At 46.5% G+C, this 12,650-nt stretch overlaps 1 protein-coding gene across 2 annotated transcripts in view; it reads right to left on the bottom strand.

Moving 5' to 3' along the window:
- The window catches only part of LOC136612725 (A-kinase anchor protein 8-like), a 38,552-nt gene that overhangs the window by 7,268 nt on the left and 18,634 nt on the right, over positions 1–12,650 (bottom strand). Inside the window, exons 5-9 of one of the 2 annotated variants that reach the window (XM_066593338.1) lie at positions 12,002–12,063; positions 10,517–10,580; positions 10,371–10,437; positions 7,392–7,575; positions 7,232–7,307 (exon numbers count right to left, since the gene is read on the bottom strand). In XM_066593338.1, coding sequence (XP_066449435.1) covers positions 7,232–7,307; positions 7,392–7,575; positions 10,371–10,437; positions 10,517–10,580; positions 12,002–12,063 — 453 coding nt within the window. The remainder of the gene's footprint in view (positions 1–7,231; positions 7,308–7,391; positions 7,576–10,370; positions 10,438–10,516; positions 10,581–12,001; positions 12,064–12,650) is intronic. The other variant, XM_066593339.1, reaches the window with a different exon arrangement.

Here is a 12,650-nt window from a genome sequence, read left to right as displayed (position 1 = left end):
CTGCTCTGTGGTGTGCCGGTTGCCGCCCATCCGACGCATGCGCAGAGTGGAGCTGGCGCGTCACCAGTGACATTTCTGTGCGGGCCACTGCATGACCCGCACAGAAATAGAACACGCCGCGATTTGTTTTCCGTGCGTGTTTTCATGCGGACAAATAGCGGCTGTGTGCGTAGGATTGCATTATCTAATGCAATCCCATGCAAGCGGGGCACGGGGGGAATTCTGCGGGAAAATCCCACTGCGAAATTTCCGCTCGTGTACAGGGGGCCTAAAGAAGAGTAGAAAGGACAATTCCCTTATGTGATCTAAACTCTATGCTTCTCTTAATGCATCCCACAATTGTGTTTGCTTTTTGCTGCTGCATCACATTGTTGACTCTTGTTCAGTCTATGATCCATTAGTATACACAAGTCTTTTTCACATGTGCTGCTGCTTAGCTCAATTCCTCCCATTCTGTATGTGCTTTTTTTCAGAATGGGAGGAACTGGGAAAAAGTACAAGTGAACATCTCATATTTGCCCTTATCCACTCCCGGCTTGACTACTGCAACTCGCTACTCAATGGCCTCCCCCGCACTAGACTCGCTCCACTCCAATCCATACTAAATGCAGCAGCTAGACTCATTTTTCTATCCAGTCGTTATTCAGACGCCTCTGTATTATGCCAGTCGCTGCATTGGCTGCCCATTCACTGCAGAACTAAATTTAAACTCCTCTACCTCACTCACAAAGCTCTGCATGGCGCTGCACCAACATACATCGCCTCCCTACTGTCAGTATACCACCCAGCGCGCTCACTCCGATCGGCTAACACACTCAGACTAAACTCCCCTGTAATACGAACCTCTCATGCTCGCCTACAGGACTTCACCAGAGCAGCACCCATCCTCTGGAATGCTCTACCCCAAGGCATCCGGACAATTCCCGATGCACGAAATTTCAGACGTGCCTTAAAAACGCACCTCTTCAGGGAAGCATACCAAATCTCCTGACCTAGTCCCTCGCCCCTCCCTATGGTGCCCCACCCTGTTTGCCTTCTAATAAATAATCTGTACATGAAATTTCCTATTGCCTGTGTTCCCCACCCCCTGCACCTCCTGTACCACCCTCAACCCATTTGTGTCTAACCCAATGTATCTCACATTGTAATTGTTGCAATTGTTGTATTGTTTTGCATTTATCCATGCCTGAAAGCGCTGCGGAATAAGTAGGCGCTATACAAATAAAGATTTATTATTTAAGTTTAATTTTTAATTATTCCAGCAAACCATCCTTAAAATACGAAAAAAGAAAAAAATACATTTATAAGGATTTCAAGGAGGTGCAATTTTGGCACTGAAACACTGTCAAAGTATGTGAACCTACTCTCATCCTGAATTTTGGATTCCTATCCTTGATGCTGGACCTCAGGATCAACACTGTTCTATGTATAGGCAAACCTATCTGAAGTGCATTTTCTCTACATTCTTTTATTGCTTTAAACCTTGTACATCTCCTGAAGTGCTCGAACATTTAGCGCTTTTTGTTTCTCTATTTATTCCTGTGACCAAGACTATCTTTATCCTTGGACCTGGCCCCAAGCACTCTCCCCTGTGGAGGCCTTTCTTGAGACAAGGTTGATGTGGGTTTCTGTGTTGACTCCTTAGGCTATCTTGGTTTGCCCTACCAACAAGCCGTTCACACCAGGCAAGTCTCCTTTCCCTTTCATTACACTGGTTATTGCCTTATCTCTGAGTGCTGCCGTATTGCTAATAATTTTTTGTACTCTGCAGTTCTATATATATGTACCATTTAAAAAAACACCTTAACAGAGCTAGTATACTGCACTCTTACCGTAAGCATACTAAGGCCTGGTTCCGGTAAGAGTGCAGTATACTAGCTCTGTTAAGGTGTTTTTTTAAGGGAGTATTCACTAGGCTGCCATGGCAATTATCGTTAACCCGCGATCATGTCGAAGGGGCACCACTGGATTTCTAAGCTGGTAGCAGAGTCTACGTGGAGCTTCTCTCAAACTGCAGCAATAAGACTGTCCATGATTGAGTTCTGCTCAACAAAGTCCAAATTAGGATCAAAGAGCAGAGAGGGGAGAGGGAGGCAGTAAAAGCTGACAATTGGACAGCAGACACACAATGATAGACCTTGCCCTTTTACACAAGACTGCTGCAAGGAAAGTTTTCCAATGGAGGCGAAGTGGGCAGCCTGGTTGGATGTTTGGGAGACCTAGATAAGGTCAACTAGTGTTAGAAACAAGATTTGTGCTCAGTTCTGCAAGTTCAGAGTTTATGGGGACTGGCTAGAGAGGAGGCACGTAGGGAATCCCAGCGTTGCAATGGAGGACCCGGGCCGCCGCTAAGGGGGATCTAAGAGGGAAGGACAGCCAGACAAAAAAAACCCCAAAAAAACACAACAACAAACCTTGTGGAAGGGTTCTCGAGGGCTAGAGAATGAGAACACCCTTTAGACAGAAGGATTACCAAGGAAAGGAGACAGATGTGTGGAGGGATAGGATGGAGATGACGAGGTTTGCATGTCACAATACTCCTCTTCGCATGGACTCCCGGAGACTACCAAAAGAGTCACTCCTTCTGCATCTTTATACTCTATAGAGAGAGTATGCTAGAATGGAGTGGAACACAGGGAAGATCATGAGGTGACCCCATGGCTGGTGGGTAAAAGTCCAGGTTCTCTGTTGCCCAAGACAGACATGGTGGCCATCTTAGGGCATTTGGGAACGGTGTCAGATTAAAATAAGTCTCTGGGATAGGAAAAACGTTGTTTTTCCCCCTAGGACGGAAGGAGTCCACTATACCTCTGAGGTTATACTTATCCAGACCCCGTTCTCAGAGATCCATGAGGGTATTTGGGCAGAAGGCTCCTTTAAGCTTCCCAGTTCCTGAGCAGTGATGGTCATGAGATCTACAGGAAATTAGCACATGTATACACAGATTCCTCAAGACAACAGCTGTTCAGGAACTACATGGACAGCCATGCTGAAAGTCACCCACCACTTGTACACCCTGGGGTGTGTGATTGGCACCTTCTGCAAAACAAAAACAGGATTTTGTTACCTACCATGACATTTCTTTCTCATCACGTTCATTGAGAGACACAGAAGACCTTGGGTATAGCTGCTGCCATTAGGAGGCGACACCAAGCAAAGAAAAAGTTTGTCCCTCCTACCAGCTATACCCCTTCTGCAGGCACTAAGCTAAATCAGTTTGTTTGAAAGCAGTTGGTAGACTTCAGACTACTACCTGAAGTCGAGCCATAAAGACTATAAGTAGAAAGATAGGTCTAGGAAAAAAAGTCAGGCTGGGAGGAATGACCTTTGAGAAAATGTCAGCATTAGTAAAACAACTGGGTATTTGCCGTGTCCCCCAATGAATGCGACGACAAAAGAATTTTATGGTAAGTAACAAAAATCCAGTTTTTTCGTCCATTTTATTGGGGGACACAGAAGACCTTGGAACGTTCCAGAGCGGGAAAAGGGGCAAGAAAAAGATTTAACTAGCCTGTTTCCAGTGGGCACAAATAAGAGACAGGTCCATGAGCAGCTAGCAAGTAACACTTGCTATCCTTTGTAAGCAAACAGAACGAAGGCTGAAAGCTTTCTCGTTACTAGGAAGCAATTATCGTTAGTCTAGAAAACACAAATTTGTAGGGGAGATTGACTCGATCCCTACAGGAGCTAAGAGACAGGCAAGAAAAATTAAGATCAAAAATACTGTGTGCTTTGTAGTTTGTTACCGCCTGGAGAATGCACACTACTGTGCTGAACAAGCCAGCGAAGAGAAAAAAAGTTCCGTATTGATCTTTCTAGATGGCATAACGCCCGGTCTGGACTGGGCTGTTCTTGACAATGACACTGACCCTCCATCTGCTTGCTTTGGATGCAAAAGCTAAAAAGGCAGCAACATGGAATTAAGCTCAGCATTAAAGATGGTCTGAAAAACAAAAAAAAACCATGCTTGTAAAAGGAAAACGAATACGGGGAAATGTACTCCTTATACGTACCCCAAAAATGCACTAGCCTTAGACATTACTGATAGTAATGGACTATATAAACTTCCATGGAGAGGGGGCGATGGAACCATACTCGCCAAATCCCATTTACTCACCTTGTCTTTATCCTCTTCCCTTTGGCTTCCATAGGGCACCAGTAAGGCCACCAATCCAGAGACTATAACTTAGCAGTGAGAAATCGCTGGATAGGGTAGGGAGCAGCAGGAAATTAAGGTGACCCCATGGCTGGCGGGAAGCAGAGTGGTTAGCGCCACTCTGTTCCGATTTGTCTTCGTGGAAGACGGGGGGGGGGGGGGGGACTGTGTCTGATGCAGCACTGTTTTTCCTCCTCATTTAGGGACCCTCAGGAAAGTTAACTCATGCCTGATAGCCAAGCAGAGGAAAAATAAACTAAAACGAAGAAAGAAAAAAAAAACACAAGAAGGAGAAAGAACCGGAAGGTCTGACTCCTACGGACACCAAGCTAAAATGGATTTAGCTCAGTGCCTGCAGGAGGGGTATAGCTGATAGGAGGGACTAACGTTTTTCTTCGTTTAGGGTTGCCTCCGAGTGCCAGCAGCTATATCCAAGGTCTTCTGTGTCCCCCAATGGTACAGAAGAGAAAGCTGTATTTTCAATAATCTTCCTGAAGGATTCCTTTAACAAAAAGGAACATTAAGAAGAAAAAGGAGGTTCGAGGTGGGGGGATTTAACACTGGAGGAATTAACCACCCCCCTCCCCTTAAGTGCATGACTAGGAATTTGCGCTACTAAGCCAAGGTAGGTTCTTGCATCCTTCCTCCTGGCTGCTGAAGAATGTTCTTTGGTCTTAACATGAGAGGGATATGTGGTAAGACTGTCCACTTCTTGTCCTAAAACTTTACTGCTGAGCCCTTTATCTGAACACATGGTTTGCTTTTCTCGCATGCTTTTCTGGGTGATCACAATAAATAGTTATTTAAAGGGGTTGTCCGGCCATAAAGAATGAATCTCATTACTTCTGTTTGCCCAATACAATGCACTTTGTAATATACATTGTGCATTGTAAATTAGGCAAACAGAAGTTATTCACTTACCTTTTGCAGTGCCCCCCCCCCCCCCCCCGTGTTGCTCCTCGGTTGAAATTGGTTCCGACAAGTCTCTTCTCCTCTTCTTGTCGGGCCAGCTCCAGGCGTTCTCTGCACGGGGACGCGCTTCTTCTACTCCGCGCATGCGCAGTAGATCTTCTTCTGCCGGCTGCTTCAGGAAGCTCTGGTCTGCCTGCAGGGGACGTGCGTCCGCGGGATCTTCAGCTGACAGGTAAGGGGAGTGGAGGAGGGGAAGTGGAGTGCCGGTCTCTCACGGGGGAGGGGTGCTGCGAGCTGTCAGTAGTCAGGGGCGGGGGTGGGGAGGTGTAGGGGTGACAGACCTGTCAGTCAGTAGTCCCGGGATGGGGGTGAGGGGGAAGGTGGGGGAGCTGCTGATCGGAGCCGTCAGCCAGTGGGGGGGGGGGGGGGAGGGGGATGCTGCTGGTCGGAGCTGTCAGCTGGTGGCTTGTGGGGGAGGAGGATGCTGCTGGTCGGAGCTGTCAGCCAGTGGGGGTAGGGGAGGATGCTGCTGGTCGGAGCTGTCAGCTGTTGGCTTGCGGGGGGAAGGGGGGAGGCTCTGCTGGTCGGAGCTGTCAGCTGGTGGCTTGTGGGGGAGGGGGGGGGGCATGTGTGTGGGGGCAGTGTGGAGGGGGCGGTGTGTGTGTGTGTGTGTGTGTGTGTGTGTGTGTGTGTGTGTGTGTGTGTGAGTGGTGCTACTTTCACTTTCAATAGCAGAGGATCGCGATTCTCTGCTATTGAAAGTGCTGCTACAGATCACGATCCTGCTAGAGCTGTGACAGCTGTTAGCAGGAGATTCCTTCATCTCCTCAGCATGTCCCCTCATTACTGGACACTGGGACAGGGCTGTCACAGTGTCCAGTGATGAGGGGACATGCTGAGGAGATGAAGGAATCTCCTGCTAACACCTGTCACAGCTCTAGCAGCAGATCGCACTGCTCTCCCTGCCCTCTCATTGCTCTGAATGGGACCGGACGGCTGCTGGCTCCATTCAAAGCAGTAAAGCGTGCATGATGCCGGTGCTCCAGTCATGTGACCGGTGTCATCGGGAGCGCGCACGCTGAGGAGAGAGGCAGCAGTGCATCATGGGAACTACCCAGCGGCGTCATCTTTGAAGAATTCTTCAGGCAACTTTATAAAGAGAAGAAAAGGAATGAAAAGGTAAGCAGAATATCGATTTTTATGGGAAAGGCTGTTGTGTGGGATGCTTCTACTCCACAGGGCATTAATGGGGGGAAAAAAAAATCAGTTTCGGCGTCGGACAACCCCTTTAATGCTACATCAACAGGTTGCTACTAATGTTAAACCTCATCAGATGATGCATTTTATATAATATGGTTTTTAATGGAACTTGGTGTACTTTGTAGTAGAGTCTTATTAAATCTTTTGGTTGCAGAAAGTAAGAAGCGTGGACACTAAACCCCTAAAGGGGTTGTCCAAGTAAAAACTTTATATGAAAACCGCCTCCCAATGGCAAAAAAATAAAAATAAACAAACATCTCTTTGGCAATTTTCACACAGCCGAGAAAATCTGTGCGAGATTTGTGCGTTTGCGAGCTGCGCGATTATGAACCCCCACGTCCTAATCTTTGGGTGTGCCCTCACATCGCCCACTATTTTCAATAGGGCCAGTGGCAGGACTGCATGCTAGGTGCACACGAGTGCGATGCGATGTCTCCCCATTGAAAATAATAGCAGACACTGTACAATCCTCCATCACGGCTAATCACTACTTCCCCATAGTGATGCGAAAAAATAAATAAATAAATAAAAAAAAATAGTCTTGCATCCGCAGGGAAGTCGCAAGTTGGCCTGATATAGCACTTGCACGTGTGAAATTAGCCTAACTCATCTCTCCCTAGACGTCACGCACTGGTGGCTCCGGATCTCCCCTGCGACATGGTTTACAGGCTGCAATTAGCATGTGAGGTCCCATGAAAGTCTGACTGCAGCCTGTAAACAATATGTCAGCGAGGAAAACCAAATGAGAGTAAGAGCTCTTTATTAAGTTTTTGCCATGGAGAAGCAGTTTTCACATAAAGGGTTTTAACTCTGACAACCCCTTTAAGTCTTTTCTCTAAAGGAATCAAGTGGGAACTGAGAGTAACCTATTAACAGGCATGTGCCAAGAATATCCCGTCATACCTTTTAATGCATCTTTGATGGGATTGCGCATCTTCTGTTGCAAGGACATTTTCTTTTTCTTATATATAAGGTATTCCTAGAAATACAAATACCACAGTTAACCCCCTCCTTGCCAGAATAGAGAAGGTTCCCAAGACCCATTCATAGGCTTCTCTCTCACATGCAGGAAGTCCACTCTTTGTCTGGGGAAGAAGATGTACAGATGTTTTAGGACCTCTCTATGCAGGGGGCCATAGAAATGATTCTGGATTTCCTTCTCGTCTGGGGTATCATATTGACACAAGTCACATGAGAACATGATGTTGATATCCCCTCGCCCTCCACAGCTATTCACGACATTGGATCTGATGACAAACAACAAAAGGAGAAGTGTTATATAAGCAGGCAGGGGACGATACTAAGAGCCAGGTAGTCAATGTGCCTCAATATTTGCAACTGCAGCCTTAGGCTGTCTGCAGACGGGCGTGCCAGACCCAGCGCGAGGATTCTCGCTGCAGGACCCGACCCGAGCGCCTGCAGGGGCCAGCGCGTACTCACCCGCGCCCACGGCTCCGGCTGTTTGATGTGCCGGCTTGCCAGGCAGCCGGTGCATGCGCAGACCGGAGTCGGCGGCCGGGGAGTGACGTTTCTGTGCGGGGCTCTGCGAGAAATAGAACATGCTGCGGTTTGTTTGCCGCGCGATATTTGCCCGTCCGTCTGCATAGGATTGCGTTTGTTAACGCAATCCTATGCAGGCTTCCAGGAGCGGAAATTCCGCGGAAAATCCCGCCGCGGAATTTCTGCTCGTGTGCAGGCGCCCTTACTTTCTGGGTTATTCCTCAAGCACTAATTAGCAGTTCTCCAGAACCCAGCAACAAAACCCATCACTTTTACAATAGGAAAGGCAAACCGACTTCATAGTCCTTCAAAATTCTTTACAAAGCAGTGAACGTAGCCAGGCCAAAGCACAGCACTGGACAAGAATTACAGGAGCTTTACCTGCCCCTACCAACGAACGTCCTTGAGACAGGAACAACACTAGGGTTCCCCAGGAGTGGCAGCATCATTGCAGGGAACCCCAGAAAAAAAAAAAAAAAAAAGGTGGGAATCACGGCTTTGAAGGGGTGCTCCTATCTCAGCAAGTTATCTGCTATCCACAGGACAGGGGCTAACTTTCCGATTGATGGTGGACCAATCCAGATGTATCACTCCTGGCATTAAACAGTGGTAGCCATACACACGTGCCGCTATGCCATTCACATCAATAGGAACTTCCGAAGATAGTCAAGCTTAAGCGCTTGGCTATTTCTAGCAGTTTCAATCACATCAATGGGACCACCGGTGATAAGAGCACCTAAAACACTGCCATCTCCTACAGTCCCACTATAGTGAATGGAACGGTAGCAAGCGTGCATGCATAACCACCGCTGTAATAATTTCGAAAACACCCCCGATGTAATTTCTCTGCATCGGTGCGAGTCCCAGCGATCCTTCCCCCCACGATCAGCAAATTATTCCCCATAGTGTGGATGAGGTTAGCTTGATGAGATGAGAATAACTCTTCAAGCTATGAGACTACATTTTTTAAAGAGATTGTCCTACCTGGACCACCTCTTAATATTCTCCATTAGTGTATATGGATATGACAGGAAGAGATTTCCCACTAACTTGACTAGTATGTTATGAACTGTTCTCTTGCTCTGGCAGAGTCCATTTTAGTTACACACACTGACTAAAATGGGCACCATTAAAGGGGTTGTCCCGCGGCGAAATCGAAAAAAAATTTTTTCAATAGACCCCCGCATTATGCCCTGTTAAAAAGAATGCATTTTTTAATTTTTAAAAACAACATTTCGCTTACCTGCATCCCCGTTCTGCAGCTTCTTCTTTTAAAGATGGCGCCCCTGGTCTTCTCCCACGGTGCACCGCGGGTCTTCTCCCATGGTGCACCGTGGATTTTCTTCTCCTCTCTTGCGTTCCACTGCCGATACAGCCACCTCATTGGCTGATCGGCACCACGTGATGGAGGCGGAGCTATGATGACGACGCGCAGAGCAGCTCTCTGGCGCGAGCGCGCCGGAGCGGCCCCATTCACCAGGCAGAAGACCGCACAGCGCAAGCGTGTCTAAAGCAGCCAGAAGACACAGAAATTAGACGGAGCCATGGAGACGGGGACGCCAGCAACGGAGCAGGTAAGTGAATAACTTCTGTATGGCTCATATTTAATGCACGATGTACATTACAAAGTGCATTAATATGGCCATATAGAAGTGTATAACCCCACTTGCTGCCGCGGGACAACCCCTTTAACACTACGCTTCCCTTATGAAACGCGTTGCGGTCTGCAGCCTTCACCAGTGTTCACAGGTTTCAGCAGCTAGATCTGTGACAATCAGCCGATTGCTAGGCAAATCTTTCAAGAAGGGGGTTGTCCAGTTAGGACTGGGCATCATTCAACCCTCATACAGACGCTTAGAAATCATGTACCTCCATCGCCATTGGTAAAGCGACAGTCAATATAAGGCCATTATACCCACTGAAGTAGCAGCAAAGGGTACCGGTCATCAGCTCAAGTTGAAAACGCAACTTCAATGGCCAGTAGAGGGATGAAAAAAAAAAAAAACAAGAAAAAAAAAAAAAAAAAAAAAAAACTTAAATGCTTTCCGTTTTCTTAATTAGCTTGTGTACCTCTGCAATTGGGCTTTGAACCTATAGAGTCATGCTAATGCAACTCAGCAAACCAAGTCTCCCTCTCTCGTCGCAGCCACAGTTACAGAGGAGACCCTATCTATTAAGACAAAGGAGGCGTGGGTTACTTTTTATAAGTGTGTATCTTTTCAGCCAGATGACTGTTCGCTCTTCATTTGCATACGACTTCGGAAAACTTTAGAGGCTAATTGCAGAGCTACACTGGCTCATTAGAGGACATGAGAAATGACGGATTCTTTATCCTCTGCTGACCAGTGCGGTTAGTGTTAGGGGTGAGATGCTGGTGACAGGTGTCCTTTAAATAGGGACAAATATGTAAACTCTACTAAAAGATTATAAATCCAAGAACAGAAGCAAACTAACACATTGGGCGTTATGACTGAAATTAACTATACGATAAGCAGGGCAAGTGAAGGAGACACGGCCACTAATATGTATATATGCTTCTTACGTCTCTGCAGGAACGTTCGCCTCATTTGTCTTCATCTTCTTCTGTAGTGGGGTTGACGCATCAGCATCTAGTAATGGACACCATTCTTAGGTCATGAACATAGTAAGAGGACTACCTTATAATACAGCAGTAAAGGAAATAATTACCTCTGGTCTCCCCAACAGGATTGCGTTTCTTCATATTTCCGTTTTGGGTTTCAGTCTGCTTCTGCTGCAGAATAAGAGGAGATATTGACAGTTAGTGATATTTCTGGAGAAAGTTCTAAATTAGATGCACACAGCCGGAGAACATTGTATTCTGCATTGTGATTGGGATTCTGGGAGGTCCAAATCAGGTTCTTCAGCATCTGTTGTCGTTCTTTTGACTGAACGTAGTTTTTGCAAAGACCGGAGGTATACGTTAGGTCATTATCATGCTGTAATGTGAACCCACAACCAGTAAGTTGCGTGCAGGAAGGGATGGAAGGGCGCACTGGGATGTTGTGGTAGTACTTCTGGGTCCACGATTCCTTCAATTATAAGTCTGTCACCAATCACAGCACCTCCAAATCTTCCCGAAACCATAACAGAACCTTCTTCATGCTTGACTGTGGCATGAATGAAAGCAGGAAGAACATGCTCACCTGAACTAACAAACTTTCGCCCCTTGGACACATCAAACTTCAATCCATCTGTTAAAATAACCTCCTTCCACTGACTAGTGGTCCAGTTCCTTAGCTTTTTAGCCTAAAATAGTCTTTTTATCAACAGGATCAAAGGCAACCAGTCATGGTTTTTGAGCCCTATAAACTACATTTTGGGGTGCCAAGTCCCAGGAACAGGGAGTCTGGGGAGCAGTTTTTTTTTTTCATACTCACAGGGCGCTCTGTTCCAGTGCGGGGTCCTTGCAAAGTTGGCTGTGTGCGCATGTGCTCTCGCATTCTCAGAGTATGAGAAAAACTGTCACCTGCCCACAGAAACCAATCACAACACAGCTTTCATTTCATACTCTGCTCTTGAAATATAAAAGCTGCGCTGTCATTGGCTGCTATGAGCAACAAAGTTTCTCTTTTAGGCCTCATGTCCACGAGAGGGAGCCCACAGCGAAATCCTACCCCGCCAGCGGCCGAGGACACTATTTAACTTGTGCGGGTCTTCTGCGTCCTGACCGGATCTTCTTTCTTCTCCACAGGTGATGTGTGCCAGCAGTACGTGCACAGTTGGAGGTTTTTCTCCTCAAACTGTTTTCCCATGGGATCTATGGCTTGTCTGCAGTGTCAGCTGCGGGTGGGCCGCAGATCGGACGGCTTCTATTGACTTCAATAGAATCCGCAGTAAAATGGAGCTTTCTGCGGTTTTCTGGACTAAAAAGGTCCGCAAATCAAATCCACATGCTTTAATGCATTTGCGGATGGCCGATGTATCCCTATGGGCTGCTTGATTTACGGATCTTCCATGTGGATTCCGCAAATCAGATCCACCCGTGGACATGAGTCCTTACACCGGTTTCAGAACTGCAGTTTAAGGATATTCACACAAATGTGAAAAGTATAAAAACCAAATTCCCACTTCTTTAGAAAAAAAAAAGCAGTGGGACCCCTCTTCATATGTAGTCTCTATAATGCTCCATCCGTCAATGGCCGCCATACTCACTTGTGTAACTCCTGAACTTGATGGCTGGCTGACACTTGGTGGGTTTGGCTGCTGTGGACTATCTGTAAGGAGCAATGACAATTAAAATAAGTGTACATACACGATACTAAGGGTACTTTACACAGAGCGAAAAATCGTTTGCCCTCGCAAAACTATAACAGCCAATTTAAACACAAAGATAAGTCATTGTATTTTTTGACTTGGTTTGCATTCACTGGTACAGCGAACTGAAGAACTGAGTAATTGGTGTTTAAACCGAACAATTAGCGAACACGCCAACGATTATTTTTGTGCCTGCATAAATTGAACGATAAACGAAATAATTATCTTTAATCAATTAATGGTTGGCTGTGTTTACACTGAACGATCGCCTAATTCAAACCATCCAGCGATTTTTTTTGGACCATAATCGTTCCGTGTAAAAAGGCCCCAAAACAATATGAGAGGCTGTCACAGCTCCACACTTACCATTCACATCTATATATATAAAATTGAATGTATGCCTGCGTGTCTGTCTGTCCTTTATGCGCTACTACACCATTCATCCGATCGCCATGAAACTTTGGGAAGTTGTTGAGTACACTCCTGGGAAGATTATAGGCATAGTACAACTATCCTACGATAAATGGCGCGTGTGCGAGCGTCGTCG

The sequence above is a fragment of the Eleutherodactylus coqui genome, chromosome 2, assembly GCF_035609145.1.
Source record: "Eleutherodactylus coqui strain aEleCoq1 chromosome 2, aEleCoq1.hap1, whole genome shotgun sequence".
In the NCBI taxonomy this organism is placed as follows: domain Eukaryota; kingdom Metazoa; phylum Chordata; class Amphibia; order Anura; family Eleutherodactylidae; genus Eleutherodactylus; species Eleutherodactylus coqui.
This window is presented reverse-complemented; position numbering and strand designations above follow the sequence as displayed.